Source organism: Paroedura picta, chromosome 6 (genome assembly GCF_049243985.1).
Source record: "Paroedura picta isolate Pp20150507F chromosome 6, Ppicta_v3.0, whole genome shotgun sequence".
In the NCBI taxonomy this organism is placed as follows: domain Eukaryota; kingdom Metazoa; phylum Chordata; class Lepidosauria; order Squamata; family Gekkonidae; genus Paroedura; species Paroedura picta.
In genome coordinates this window covers 92,129,920-92,145,557 of record NC_135374.1, presented here as the reverse complement: position 1 = coordinate 92,145,557, position 15,638 = coordinate 92,129,920, and the positions used below count along the sequence as shown (strand labels likewise).

The 15,638-nt window shown below is 40.8% G+C and overlaps 1 protein-coding gene across 3 annotated transcripts in view; it reads left to right on the top strand.

Moving 5' to 3' along the window:
* TMEM255B (transmembrane protein 255B) overlaps positions 1 to 15,638 on the top strand; it is a 54,259-nt gene that overhangs the window by 17,758 nt on the left and 20,863 nt on the right. For all 3 annotated transcript variants that reach the window (XM_077343672.1, XM_077343671.1, XM_077343673.1), the window contains 2 exons: positions 5,332 to 5,421; positions 15,551 to 15,631. In XM_077343672.1, the coding sequence (XP_077199787.1) occupies positions 5,332 to 5,421; positions 15,551 to 15,631 (171 nt within the window). The remainder of the gene's footprint in view (positions 1 to 5,331; positions 5,422 to 15,550; positions 15,632 to 15,638) is intronic.

Here is a 15,638-nt window from a genome sequence, read left to right as displayed (position 1 = left end):
CACACCATTTTTCAGGATATTTCCAGTTGAATCTATCACAAATCTATCACTACACCAGCTTGTTGTAGTGGTTAGGAATGCGGACTTCTAATCTGGTGATCCAAGTTCGATTCCCCACTCCCCCACATGCAGCCAGCTGGGTGACCTTGGGCTCGCCACAGCACTGATAAAGCTGTTCTGACTGAGCAGTAATATCAGGGCTATCTCAGCCTCACCTACCTCACAGGGAGTCTGTTGTGGGGAGAGAAAAGGGAAGGCGATTGTAAGCTGCTTTGAGCCTCCTTCGGGTAGAGAAAAGCAGCTTCTTCTTCTAAAATAGGAGGCAATTTATGGGGATATTCAGTGTTGGCCAGTCTTACTGGATTTTAATCCTTTTACAAAGGAAAAAATTCCTCTAATTCAACCAGTGACCATTTGGAAAAATTATTTAGAAGGAGAGTAGAAGACGAAAGTATGGTGGATTCTTTCTCATTTAAAAGAGTGGTAAAATAGTTTCCCCAAAGATTCATTTATATATGTGGAGTTTTGTTTTCTTAGAAAGGGTTTGTTACTTGTGTTCACTTTTGCCAAAAGGTTTTACTATTATGATAACATGAAGCACAAAGCAATTTTTGCCAAGTTAGAACAGAATAAAGTTCCTCTTAAGTCTCCAAGAATTGAAGCTAAGTCAGGGCACTTCTGCACATAGAAAAAAATAGCGTCACGCCAGCGAAATGGCGTACCGCTAAATATTATTGCGCCTTCAGCCATTCCTCACCTTCTTCCTGTCTCTGCCACCTTTTCGCGCTTCTTACACTCCACATGCCTGCATGAAATGGTGGAAGATAGCAACACACTTTACATGCAACTCTCTTCTGCCTGTCAGTCAAGCCAAGCAGCCAATCCCCTTGTTCAGTGTTTTAAAGGGCCCATGATGCCTGCTCATTCTTTTTAAATAAATACTTCTCCATTGAAATGCCCATGCATCTAATCATAGATGCGTAGTACTTTTTATAATCACGAGTCTGGAATCTTAAAAAAATTAATCTCATTCCTGATTTGGGGGGGGGGGGTGGACCTTAGAGAGGCATGCTTTGTGTGACAACTTTGGAGGATTTTTTTTTTTGCCTGCACAATTGTACACCTATTTGTTGCTTCAGGCAGTTTGCTTTAAAAAAAAGTCCCCAGAAGAAGGGAGAGGGAGGCAAGTGTGAGGACGGGACATTGGAGGCGGAGATAGCACTTATTTGTCTACATACATTTCTTTAGCATGTTGCCTGCTGGTTGCCCTCCTGTAGCTCATGCTTTTTAGGTTGGGGAATCCATTTTATGCAATTCCCCAATTCACGTGGTAAAATGGAGAATGTTGCTTTAGGTTTGCTGACTAAACACAGGAGGCTGGTGAAATCGTGCAAAACACCAAAAATATAGTGTCATCATAAGGTAAATATGATTCTACATTAATGGCATGTGGAAAGGCCCTCAGTCATCTGAACCATAATTAAGGATCATTTCCTGGTTCTGTGAGAGATGTTATTAGAATTCAAATTAATATTTTTCACAGAACTATTCACCAAGGATGAATTATCATTACCTAACCTTAGTTCTGAAAGCAAGGGAGCATGATCACTATCATAAAATAATATAGCAATCAGGTCTATAATAGTACAGAATACTAAAAAGTAATATTGCAACCTCAGTTGGACACCTAGGTCCACCATTGGGCTCCTGTTTCTAAGAGGGCTGGGAATGCAAAGAAACATTAATGCCAGTTGATTTTAGCGAATATATTAAAAGTAGACTTGCCAAGACCAAAACCAATAAATGTCTTGGTCTTAGTAGACGGTGGTAGATCACTAGTCTAATCCAGCAGGGCTCTTTGTATGTTCTTATTTGCACAAGAAAACAAACAAGTATTTGATCTCAAAGAACGGAGAACTACATCAGGCTTTCTCAACCAGGGTTTCATGACAGCCTCAGAAGGGTTTTGCTGATTGGGTGGGATTAATTAGGTTTTGATATATATATATATATATTAAAAAAACATTTATTAGGTGATATGACCATCTATAGTCATGTTAACCCCTACCAGTGATGGGCCTGGAGGGAATGGGAAGGGAAGGGCCCCCGGCCATACAGACCCTTTTTGGCCGAGGCTTGTCACATGTGGTAGCGACTGGGGTCCAGTGAAATAAGTACTTCCATTTTAATTTAGGTGCGGGGGTGGGGGCGTGTGTGTGTGGAGTGGCATAGGCCTGTCCCCGCCCTGTATTAGCAGGCTCCTAATGCAGGTTCCCTTTGGTGAAGAAGAGTAAACTGGTAGCCAGACCAGAGTGCAGATATGATTCTGTTAAAAAAACATCTGAAAATATTTCTGTACTTTCATTTCCTGTGCTGTGGGAGTGGCCTGGTGAAATCACATAAGGTGGGAGTGTCTGGGTGATGTCATTTCTGGTGACATGTGACTTCCAGGGACGTGGCAGGAAGGTGTGGCCTGCTGACATCACTTCTGGGTTTGTTTGTTTTTTGAAATCTGAAGAATGTTTCAGTGGGTTCTCAATGGTAAAAAGGTTGAGAAAGGCTGAACTGCATAATATATTTATTGTATTTTTATTGTGTCCCTGTTATATAAACATTTTTCAAATTGCTGTGAGTCACCATGGGGGCTCTAGATAGGGCTAGAAGATAGTGTTCACATTAACTCACTGAATGAACTAAATAATTGATTTATTGTAGTTCAAAGAATTGCTGAATTGTGAGTTCAGGAGCGAAGGATGCAGTGATGCGTCTACATCTGCTGATTGTTTCTGCAGTAAGAATTGATCCTGTTCCTCTCTGCAGTGTTCATACAGAGTTCTGCCCTTCATCATGCAAGACAATGATGGAATGAGGGAGCTGGTTTACCTAGATATCTGCATTTCCAATTCTTATTTAACTGATAAAAGTCTAAGCCAGGGGTAGTCAAACTGCGGCCCTCCAGATGTCCATGGACAACAATTCCCATGAGCCCCTGCCAACAAATGCTGGCAGGGGCTCATGGGAATTGTAGTCCATGGACATCTGGAGGGCCGCAGTTTGAGTACCCCTGGTCTAAGCAGTAACTGAATTTTAAAAAAAGAAACTCAGTTGGGTTGAAAGACAACAAAATAGCTACGTCACCTTGTAAATGATATACGTTTATATTTATTTATATTTATATACATTTAAATTTATTAACCGGCACTCCTGGACCAAGTTGGCTCATGGTGGTTTACAGTAAACCCATAAACACATAAACAGAATAACAAAATAAATACACATCTTAGTAGCAAAACCCATATTTTGAACTTTATTATGTCTGGGGCAGGGTGTTTTTATAACTTTTTATCCACTTTATCCCTTTTATAACTTTTTATCCATTTTGATGATCGCTTGAGCAACAGAATGCTTGAAGGGAAGCTAATTAAGTGATCTTATAAATAGCCTTTCTTCCCTCAAGGGATGATTCCACAGCTGGGTAATTACAAAACTCTTTCCTCATTAGAAATCCATTGTAATTGTAGCAAGTGCTACAGCTAGAATAGACATTAATGAATAATGAACACCCAGTACCTATGACATAATTGTATCTTCTGTGCTGTAACCATCCAAAAGTGAGGTCTCAATTACAACACTGCTATTACCAAGGCGCCGACCTTTGGAAAGGCTAAGGTGACAGCGCATAAATTGTGAGGCTTGGTGCCTATTGCAGCGATAAGACTTCTTAATAGCTGAGGAATGGGTACTAGTGCAAGATCTCATATATTTTAATTTCCACAGTATGAGGTGGAGCATACTTTACGGCACATTTGTGTTTGGGGGTGGGGTGGGGAATCAGCTAACAGGCTTGCCATGATATCATGGTAAATTGCTTGACAACTCTGACCCTTTAACGAACAGCATCCACCCCCAGCTTGACAGTACATGTCCCTATATCCTGATAGCACCACCTCCAACAGGCTGTAAAGAATTTCAGTCATTTAATATCTTCCATCAGGATATTATATCTATGTTGTTTCCATAGTAATAAATGTGTTTTCTTGGTCACAGTTCTACCAGATACTGATAAACCTCATGCACTTATGGATGGAGATACAGCAATATGCCTGCTAACTTTACAATGTGCTCACCATACAAATACATATGGGAAATGGCTGATATTTGGTTATTTAAATATTTACACTTTGCTTTTGTTCCCAGTTGGCAGCATTTCCCCCCTCTTTCAATTTTCTCCTTTAGGATAGGGTCTGTGGTTCAGTGGCAGTAGAGCATCTGCTCTGCATGAAGAAGTTAAAAGTTAAAAGGTGCAAGTGGCAGGTAATGTGAATGACCACTGAAGAGCTACTGCCAGCTTGAGTAGATAACACTGACTCTGATAGTCTCATGGCCTGGTTCACTGTTATGCAGCTTCACATGTCTTTGTGTTTAATCTTTACCTCAGCTATGTGAGGTCCATTAGGCTGAGAGAGAGTGATTACCTCCCATGAAATAGTGGGGAGTCAAACCTAAGTTTTGCAGATCTCAGTCCAACATTCTAACCTTGTTTATTATAGTCATTGGACAGTAACTAAAATAAACTGGTTAGAATAGACAGTATTTATTTGAAAGTCTCCCTGCAAATAAAAAATACCTCCATAATTGTTCCCAGCTGTGCTAGATTTCTTCTTGCAGAGAGGTTTTCATATTGGGGAATATTTGTTGCATTTAAAATGTGAAAATGAGACAATTAGTTCTGGCACTCTGGAGTGTTACCCCTCATGCCACCTTATTTTGCTGCATAGAGAGGTCTTTCCTAAGCAGACTGTGTAATGCAGGGGTAGTCAAACTGTGGCCCTCCAAATGTCCATGGACTACAATTCCCAGGAGCCCCTGTCATCTGGAGGGCCGCAGTTTGACTACCCCTGGTGCAATGTGTCTAATACAGAACACCCTCCTTATTCCTGCTTTACAAACTGGTCACTTGCATCTGAAAAGTTTGCCTGTGGTCCTTCAGTGCATTTGAACACAGCTTTACAATAATAATTTGTCCATTTTTACTTTTTAAAAGTTAAAAATAAGTTTCAAAAAATTTAAATCATTGCATAATGCTTCAGGCTCCCAGTACAAAAATAGAGTATTGAAGAACTTTTTATATGCTAGGTTACATACAAGTTGAAAGTGTCTATTGCCAGGAATTCTGCATCATAATCTCCCTTTCCTATTTCTGCAGTAAATCTGTACATTGAATCATCAAATGTGCACATGACATACTGCAAACACTAAAATAACTTATTTCATAATCATATTTGGGTAGTTGTATAGAACACGTAATGAATTCTGCTTTTCTCTTTCTAGCTGATAGCATCTATCGTGTTTATCAGCTTTGGAGTGGTGGCAGCTTTCTGTTGTGCAATAGTTGATGGTGTATTTGCAGCACGACACATAGTGAGTATCTCTTTCAATATTATTCTTTTGTCCTGGTTGACACACAAATAATTATGTGATGTAGCCAGGAAGAAAATGTGGCTACTGTTGAATTCTAACTCTGTTTATTCAGTCATATGATAGTTGGTGGAACACCCTTCAGAAGCCACATCAATGTGAAAATATAAAGGTGTTTCAAAGATGGTGGTTTGGCTCTCATGCGGCGTTACCATGGGCAGGAGCATTTCCTTCTCCTTCTCCTTAAAATGGCATAATCCCCATTTCCGGGATGTTGCATCACTAGCAGCAGCCACACTGAGGCTTCCATAGGTAAGAGCTGCCATGTGGAAAAGACCAAGATACAGAACTTGGCTTGGACCCAATGCAATGTTTTCATGGCCAGAAGTACACCCCGAAATAGCTCTTGCACTGTTGATCCAAGAACATTTGAGAGGGGTGATATTTTGGGGTGCAGTGGAAGGGGAGAACTGTTCCCTCAGATATAACATAGCTCCTTAAAACAGTAAAATTTTAGAAGATTGTATGTTCTATGGGTTGCTATCTCGATTTCATTAAGACGATATGAGGATGAATGCAGACATTATCAATGTTGGCCACTGTCTTCCAATTTCTTAATGTAAATAATTTATTCTACTTGTTACTGCTTTTTTAAAAATAAGATAAATAATAACGGTTCATTGTCCACTTTCCGTAATTAGGCACTTTTGTGAGGAGGGGGTTGGTTAAAAAGGGAGAAGATGAAGTAGAGTGAGAAGACTTTAATATATTCTCCCCCTTTTTGATGATGCCATAAATTTGCAGAAAATATTGCTGGGGCAGACAGATTACCAGAGATGCATATAACTAGGTTGTTTGTCCCGTTCAGGGGGAAAACACTTCACTTAATAGAACTCTCTAGATAAAGGCACTTATAAAATTAGAAGCTGATGTAAAAGTGATTTAAAGTACCCCTGTCTAATTTGAGAAATCATCATTTGCAGTGCTAAAAGTTTATTCCAGCATTTGTGTATTCAAAACCACCCTACAAATAAAGCAATAAAAATGGGATGCCAGAATCCAGTGAAACAAATACAGCTGAAAGTATTTTGTAATGATGTTAGTCCAGAAAAAAAATGGATATTACAGGAATCCATTATCTGAAAATCATATTTGCTGTTAGGTGTATTGTTACCTAGCAGTAGATCTGGTCCTTGCATATTGCAAATGTAATACCCCTGTAAAAAAATAAACACAATATTCACTTGCTTGATAAGAAAGAATTGTTTTGCATCGTGATTTTTCCTCCAGCAAGGGAAAAAATGAACATGTTCTAAATAAATATACCTCTTTGTTTCAATTACTAAAGGGATATGTATTTCAAGAATGGAGTTAATCTCTCATATCAACCAAAGGCTGGCATTTATTTTTACAGCCTATGGAAACTTAGCAAAGTTGCAGCTGTGGGACAGGTCAGTAGATAAAACGAACAGGAACTTCCAGAAGAAACTAAAGGAGGTCAAGCCAGTCAAAGGTAAAAGGTAAAGGTATCCCCTGTGCAAGCACCGGGTCATGTCTGACCCTTGGGGTAATGCCCTCTAGCGTTTTCATGGCAGACTCAATACGGGGTGGTTTGCCAGTGCCTTCCCCAGTCATTACCGTTTACCCCCCAGCAAACTGGGTACTCATTTTACCGACCTCGGAAGGATGGAAGGCTGAGTCAACCTTGAGCCGGCTGCTGGGATTGAACTCCCAGCCTCATGGGCAGACAGCTTCAGACAGCATGACTGTTGCCTTACCACTCTGCGCCACAAGAGGCTCAAGCCAGTCAAGGAGAGCATCAAAAATCAATAAATGAACTGTCCACATGCACTATCTGACCTATGCCTGGAATGACGATTATAAGAAAGGATAGAATATTCAGGCAGCCTATCATGATTTTAGAAAGTACATAATTGTTTCCAATGAATGTGATACTGGAATAAATCTTTGTGAATGGGCAACAAAAGAAAGCAAGGTCAAAGGGGATAGAGGAAGGAAAATGACTACTACTTAAGGAATCCATTTGAAAACTCAGGTTGCATATGGATATACACATATAGGAGATTGAGCATTTTTTTCTGTTTTGGGGTAAGCTTTGCTTCTCTTGGCCTTTGAACATAACGGTTGGACATACCTCGTTCTGAATCCAGTGCAGTTTTGACCCTTCTTTCCATGGTTCAGGCAGGAATTTGATTTTAAATGTTTCTGGGTACTTCATATGTTTACTCAATTACATATTTTTTTCAGTATACATTTCAAATTCATCTTTTGAGAAAAATATAAAAAGCTGTTCTGGGCGGTGGAGGAAGAAGGTCTATAGCTGTTTTATATGGCCGTCAGAGCTCTGCACAGCTGGCTACACTGGGGGGGGGATTTGGAGTGACCATAAGGGCCAACTAAAAACACAACGACTTCTGTTGGAAGAACAGTAGCCAGATGCTCCTTAATTAAAGGTTTTATGAACCATCTTTCCATGCATGGTCTCTGAAGAGACTATATAAAATCATTCATGGTACAGAACCCTCATATCTGCAGGCTCCTCTGGTAAGTCCAGCTACTACAGCTTCACTCATCTGAGCAAAACCTCTTGAAGATGCCACCCTACAAATGGATAAGATCAACAGTTGCCCATACATGAACATTTTCTGTTGTGACTCCCACCAAAGCTCGTTCCACACAAGTTGGATAATGCACTTTCTGGGGACTTTTGCAGCTGGATTTTCCTGTGCAACGCATTTTTTAATATGTGTGGAATGAGCCCTAGCAGATGGTTCCGGAGAAGGTCAGGAAGATGTTGACACTTTTATCATCATGATGAAACACCGTAAAACATCACAAAATCAGATTCTAAAAAAGGTTAACAAATAGAAGTAAAACTGGACAAAACATGCACAAAAGATACATGGCAGAGTCTGTTGCAGAACATGTAGGATCCCACAACCCTACTCTTTGTCTCAAAAATGTTCACCCACAGAAATTCAGCCCTGGGGGGTTCCATAATGCCATCTGGTGGATTTAACTTGAAATAGTTTTAAGAAAAACAAATAATTTTCAGTTCCACAGAGGCCTCCATAAAAATAGAAATCATTCCCTTAATAAATGGTAAGGTAATAGGAAACTGAACTCAAATACCGTGCAGTGCTTTGCCTTAATTAAATTTACCAAGCCACTTTGGGGGGGAAATGTTAGATGTATTTTCTTTGTCCATGGTGGTGCATGATGTAAAATCATAGCTAATTATTTTAATGTAATTTCCATCCTGTGTGAGTCATTTAGTTGCATGGCTTATGTGATAATTTTTTTAAAAAAAATAGAATTAATCATTCTTGAATGCAAAAGTAAGATTTGTTTTCTTCCGAGGCTCTGATCTTATTTTTGCTTGTAGCCTGTTCTTGAATTATTTCATTTTTGATGTATAACCTAAAATAATGGGCAATGATGTTCTAAAGCAAGTATCCTAGGCTACCAATTGTTTCAATGACAAATTGCACATGTGATTATCCAGGTTGTCTCTTTGTTTTAAAACTGTGCCTCTAACTATATAGGGTATTGGCTTTCTATTTAGGAACTGCATACTTCCAAGCAGACTGTATATATTATAATGTGGGTAGTACAGCTTTCCATGGATTTTAGTGAAAACTGCTTCAAATTTTGTCAGTAGGTCCCTTTCCATTAGAGACTGACAATCAATACAAGGAGGGCAAATTGGACTTCTCTTAGCCTGAGACAGGCTAACAGGGTCAGTTGCAGCCCCTCATACTTGGAAACAGAAGTGTTCAGAGTGCTGAAAAAGAAACAGCATAAAGGGCAACAAAACTAAGGGCCATTTCGCACGGCTTCAAAGTAGCACAATGGTTGCTATTTGGAAACGCTACTAATTTGCCATAACCCACGACGTCGTAGACAATCTGCAACAATCCTGAAACCAATCAGCAAAAAGCGCTTCGTTGTGGCGCTTTCAGGGGAATCCAGAAAAGTGGATTCACCCTCCGGATAGCGATATACTCCTGCAACCAATCTGCAACAGTAGCGCTAAAGACCTGTGCGTTACCATTGTTGCTGGTTCTTCAAAGTCCCTCCCCCTGGCTCTCTCCTCCAAACTTCCGGCGAAGCGATCGCCATTTTTTTTTCTCCGAGCGAGCGGGGATAAACGCACCGGCGAGCCTCTTTCTGTTTAGAGGCTTCCCTGGCTTCAGTCCTTCACCTTTAGTCACTAAGCACAAACCACTGAAAAGCCCGTTTGCTGAAATAAAGTCCCTTTATAAATTCAGCCGAAAATCGGGCCCGTGAGAGGGGGGGGGATTTTTTTTTTATCACTCGAGGCAGCGTGCAAACGATCATACAATCAAACGACAGCTCACATTAGGCAGCTGGATGGGTCTCTCCGTAGCAACGAATCTATCTAGATTCGTTGCTATGGGTCGTTTTTTTTTTAAAAAACCTTTCTTAAAGGGAAAGGGGCTGTTTGGGAGCATGCTAACGGCTGCCCATTGGCTGCTTGACGGCCAGGGGCGGGACGAGCTTGGCAATAGCGCTTCCTTTCTAGCGATTTCTGCCGAGACCGGAAGCCTGTGGGAAACGCTAAAAAACGCAACTGATTCCACTACAAAGGCAGGTATGCATAACGACGAATTCCACTATTTTAAATGGCGATTTTTCATTCCGCAAACAATTTGCAACAAAGATCCCTGTGCGAAAAGGCCCTAAAGATTACAAATGAGAAAACCTGGAGGGGCATGAGAATTGTCCAGGAAGCCCCCTCGGAAATCAGGAGCTTGTTTTCTGAGATACATAAATCCTTTGTTTAATGCTGAAATATGTGGATTGGAATTTGTAAGTAAGGAAAGATAACACTCCTTTTTAGGATGATCACACATCTACTCAACATAAAAATAAAGGTTGAGAGAAATTTAGTACAACGCCTTGGTTAAAGATGGAAAAACAGTTGCAGTCAGGTTCTTGTGTCATCTTAAAAACTTGAATTGCATTGTTTAATATCGGAAAAGCTAGTTGTGTTTGGGGAAGACAATATAAGGGTTCCTTTGATTTGGAGGACACATTAATTTGACTGGCCCCTTTTGAAGGGGACAGGATACTTTTTTCACATTTCCCGTCCATCCCCTCATTTTAATTAAAATGTTGATTTTGTCGCTTTTTAAATTTTTCGTAAAAGGTATACATTAGTCTTTGTTTTGCCTTATGCTAATTTATTTATTATTATTTATTTGTTGTATTTATATACCATCCTCCCCTGAGGCTCAGGGTGGTTTACATAAAACATAGAAAACAATACAAGGAACTTAGTTTTAAATGTAATCTTATGCAGGAAAGATGAATCACCCAAGGTCCAAACTAGACATGTTGGTGTCCTACAAGGGGCCCAATCCTGATTCAGTCTACAGCATGGTGGACTGAGGCAGTCTTCTTCCCCTGCACCTTATAAGTGTCAAAATGGCTGCACTCCCCGCCCCCCCCCCCCCCCGGGAAAGAAAACAAGAGTATCTTAGTGTGTTGAGGCCATATCAACAGTGCTTAGTGCCAAACTAAATGTAACAGTGTCTTTGTGACTAGACTGTCTTGACTAGTTTGGCCATAAGTAATGTTGAAATGGCCTCAAGTCCTGGTTTCCCATATAGTGCCTGATGTTTTTCTCTAGCAGGGCTAGTAAAACCTTGAGGGGCATTTAGGCTGGGAAAACAACATGGTGGAAATGTTTACTCCTCCTACTGCCACTTCTCCCATTAAATTAACCACTTGTCACAGGCTATTTTATTTTATTTTTAAAAACATTAAGAAAAGGGATCATGGATCCCCAGTGTCTCATCTGCTTTGCTTTTTAGAGTGAAATTATAATGAGGCAGGTAATGTCGAAACCAGTTTTATTAAGTTTTCCCTATCTACAATATTCATAATTGGTTGCTAGACAATACAGTCACATTCCTCTGGAGGGCACACTTGCTCTTTCTTACATGATTTTAACCATGAAAAATGGCATGTTCCTTTCATGTTTGGTTTTTAATTTTTAAAAAGCAACATCAGTAAATGTACTTATGGTACAGCTAATGTGACAAAGCACAAGCTGTTTCAATTTATGCTGCATTTACTGGAAGTCCTTATGCCTGGTTAGTTATAGAGATGCTACAGACTGTGAGCATACAGACTTACAGAGAGTGAAAAGGCTATATGTTGAGAAGGAAACAGAAATCCTGTGAGGCTTTAAAGATGTATTCCTGCAAGAACTTTTATGAGTTGGAGTTCCCTTATTCAGATGCTTATTACAAAGAAATAATTTCAGAGATATTTATAAGAAGAAGAAGAAGAGTTGGTTCTTGCATGGGAATGCAATCCCACCTTCCTGCAAAAAAACAAACAAACAAACAAACATGGTGCCATGAAGTGCTGCAAAGCTGATTGGGGCATTTTCTGCCCCCTCCCAGCCTCTTTAGGGCAGGGAGGAGCCAGGGTTTCTAGGCCTGACTCTTCCCGTCCACATGGGCCTGCCACAGGAGAGGTCCCATTGGCCCCCACAGCTGGTAACGGGAATGCAGATTCTCCCAAGTTCCCTTAGCCCAGGGCAAATGACAGCCCAATCCGCAGCAGGCCCTGGAGGGGGTTGGAATGGCGGCGATATCATGTGGACATGGGGATTAGCCCCACATCCATACTGACACTGCTCCAGCCTTTTCTGCCCATGTGGAATCAGCCCTTGAGCTGTTAGATTCCAGTACTTGCATTCTAGGAAGAAGAAGTAAACAATGGAGATACATCTGAGAAAATGAAGTCCAGCTAGATCTAAATGTCACTCAAATTTCCAGCCACATGAGGTGCAAAAGTGTAATGAAGTAGGATAAATGCAACTAATGGAGTAAACAGCAGTTATAGGAGCTTGGATATCATCTAGACTTAGAGGTTTTGCTTGTGCTCTATTTGATATCAGATTCTATTTGATAATAGCATGTGCAAGCTCAATTGTGAATTTCAGTATTCTACAATTCCCTAACATGGGTGTCCTACTAGAATCTATTGTACTGACATTTTAAAATATGCCTTTTGCTTGTGAATCTGAAAGTTCATTGTCTGAATCAAATTTCAGAATATTTGTTTGTTTATAAAAACACATGGTCACTTCACACAGATTGGCCACTGGACCTCCTTCAGGGGTAGCCAAACTGGCACTCCACATGTCCATGGACTACAATTCCCATGAGCCCCTGCCAGCACAACTCATGGGAATTGGAGTCCATGTGGAAAGCTACAATCTCAGGTCAATCATTTTATTTAATAGAAAGTAAATAATACAATTTACGCTCTTATATCTACAAGGAAACCAAGAGCGAGTGAAAATCTAGGGGCTTTACGCACCGGGATCTTTGTAGCAAATTGGTCACTGAATGAAAAATCGCCATTTAAAATAGTGGAATTCGTCGTTATGCATACCTGCCTTTGTAGTGGAATCCAGTTGCGTTTTGTAGCGTTTCCCACAGGCTTCCGGTCTCGGCAGAAATCGCTAGAAAGGAAGCGCTATTGCCAAGCTCGTCCCGCCCCTGGCCCTCAAGCAGCCAATGGGCAGCCGTTAGCATGCTCCCAAACAGCCCCTTTCCCTTTAAGAAAGGTTTTTTTTTAAAAAAACAGACCCATTGCAACGAATCTGTGTTAATTCGTTGCAACGGAGAGACCCATCCAGCTGCCTAGTGTGTTTGAGCTGTCGTTTGATTGTTGCCACGCTCCCTCCGAGTGAAAAAAAAAATCCCCCCCCTCTCACGGCCCGATTTTCGGCTGAATGAATGTGTAAAAAATAAAGGGAAAATACATCAGCAAACGGGCTTCTCTGTGTTTGTGCTTTAGTGACTCTGGGGAGGGACTGAAGCCGGGGAAGCCTCTAAACTGAAAGAGGCTCGCTGGTGCGTTTATCCCCGCTCGCTCGGAGAAAAAAAAATGGCGATCGCTTCGCCGGAAGATCAGAGAAGAGAGCCAGGGGGAGGGACTTTGTAGAAACCGCAACAATGTTAACGCACAGGTCTTTTTCGCTAGTGTTGCAGATTGGTTGCAGGAGTGTATCGCTTTCCGGAGGGTGAATCCACTTTTGGGGATTTCCCTGAAAGCGCTACAAGGAAGCGCTTTTTGCAGATTGGTTTCAGGTGTGTGGCAGATTGTCGACGACGTTGTGCAAAACAGCAAATCAGTAGCGTTTTCAATTGGCAACCATTGTGCTATTTTGAAGGCGTGCAAAAAGCCCCCTAGTGATTATTTTCTTCTGCAATTAGGAACAGCAGCTCCATTTTGCAACACAGTTATGCTCAGCTCCTGCTGATTTGTGTCAAAACTCATCACCTGATGATAAATCAATTCAGATCCATGCATGTATGAACTGTGCCTTAGTACAGAGCAATGTTTAGTTGAGGGTCCTAATTTCTTTACAGACAATCATACTTTATCAGACAATCATATTAATGCCTTCACCACCTGGTTATCAGAATACAGAATATTCCACAGAATTTTCACATATCATATTAGAAAGCTTAATATGATCTTCTTCCACTCTCCCTTGTCCTCTCCCCTATCCCATCCCCCCGTTCATTAAGTGCCAAACATGTGTCAAGGTCAGTCATGTGTTGTTTGTGGTGCCTGGAGTCAGTGGATGAGGTCAGGTATTTGCCAGCAGCAGAGATGGTTGTATGTGTTTGTATATAATGCTATCAAGTCTCAGCTGACGAACAGAAGTGGTATTGCTCACCTCTCCATAGCAATCCTGGGCTTCCTTGGTCATCTCCCATTCAAATACTGATCAGGGCTGGCCATGCTCAGATTCCAAGATCTGATGAAATGAGGCTAGCCTTGGCCATCCAGACCAGAAACAGACAGGGAGATTTGGTTTGATATTTTGCTTGTCATCTTCTGCGCTAGCACATCTATGTGGGTTACATCTACAGCAAAAATTAAATGAGAAGAGTGATCTTTTCAAGACCACTGGGAATCCCCTTCTGCTGATTGCCCATGTTTTGAAGGTAACACTGGTTACAAAGAAGGGTTCATGCACACAAAAGCTTATACCTTGAATTTAACTTTGTTGGTTTTAAAGAAGCCACTGGACTCAAACTTTGTTCTGCTGGTTATAAAGGATGCTGTCTCCTTATCCACATATCTAGTGTACAATGAACACTTTCCCTCTCGCCCCAAAATTTCAGAAATACAGTTTCATAGATGTCTGCCCAACATCTTTTACATTGCAAAATATTGCCAGGCATTTTGGAAATGAAAGCAGAAGAGTTCGACCTCATAACACTTTCCTTTGTGCTATTTTTGTACTAAAAATTGCCCCCACCTAAGGAGAAACATGAATGCCTATATCATTTCCTTTGTAGAGCAAAAGGGAGAGGGCAGGTTTAGTGAACAGCTTCTATGGTTGCATTTGATGTTTCTAAAAAGGGTCAGACAGACTGCACACTATTGAGTATCACAAGCTGTTTGGCCCCTAGTCTCACAGAAACTTCCAGGGACTTAACATCATTCCCAGACAGAGAGCTTCATTGCCCAACTATTCTTGCTGTTAGGAAGTGTTGCATGAGAGCCAGGCTAAACCTGTATATGCAGCCTCCCCAAATGTAGTTTGGCCCCTGGTTAGAATCCAGTTCAGTTCATGCATATACATAGAACTCTTTTCCCTAGTATATCTCCCTTCCTTGCAATATATCACCTATTTAAATTTATTTCTGAGATGATGACAAATATGTACTAGTAAGAAAACAGATAACAGAGTGTTTCTGGCTATCCAGTAACCTGGGCCCATTCTGCACACATAGGATAATGCACTTTCAATGTGCTTTGGCAGCTGGATTTTTCTGTGTGGAACAGGAAAATCTACTTCTAAGGTGCATTGAAAGTGCATTATCTATTGTGTACAGAATAGGCCCTAAACTAATTTCACTTAAACTTGACAGCATTTAATGGGAGGGGATGAAGTTCTATTTGGTGTTGTACAAATAAAACTATAACAGTGGAACTCAAAGCATGTTTTCTTGGGAAGTTAAGTCCTTGTGAGCACACTTGAGAACCATTTTGAATAGGATTGCTCTGCTTAATATGTTGTTGCAATTGTCTTTTCTTCTTTCAGGAGCCTAGGCCTTTATATAATAAAAGGTGCCAGTATTATTCAAGTGGAATAGGATTCCTCTATGATGCCTACCAGACAGAGGTAAGCT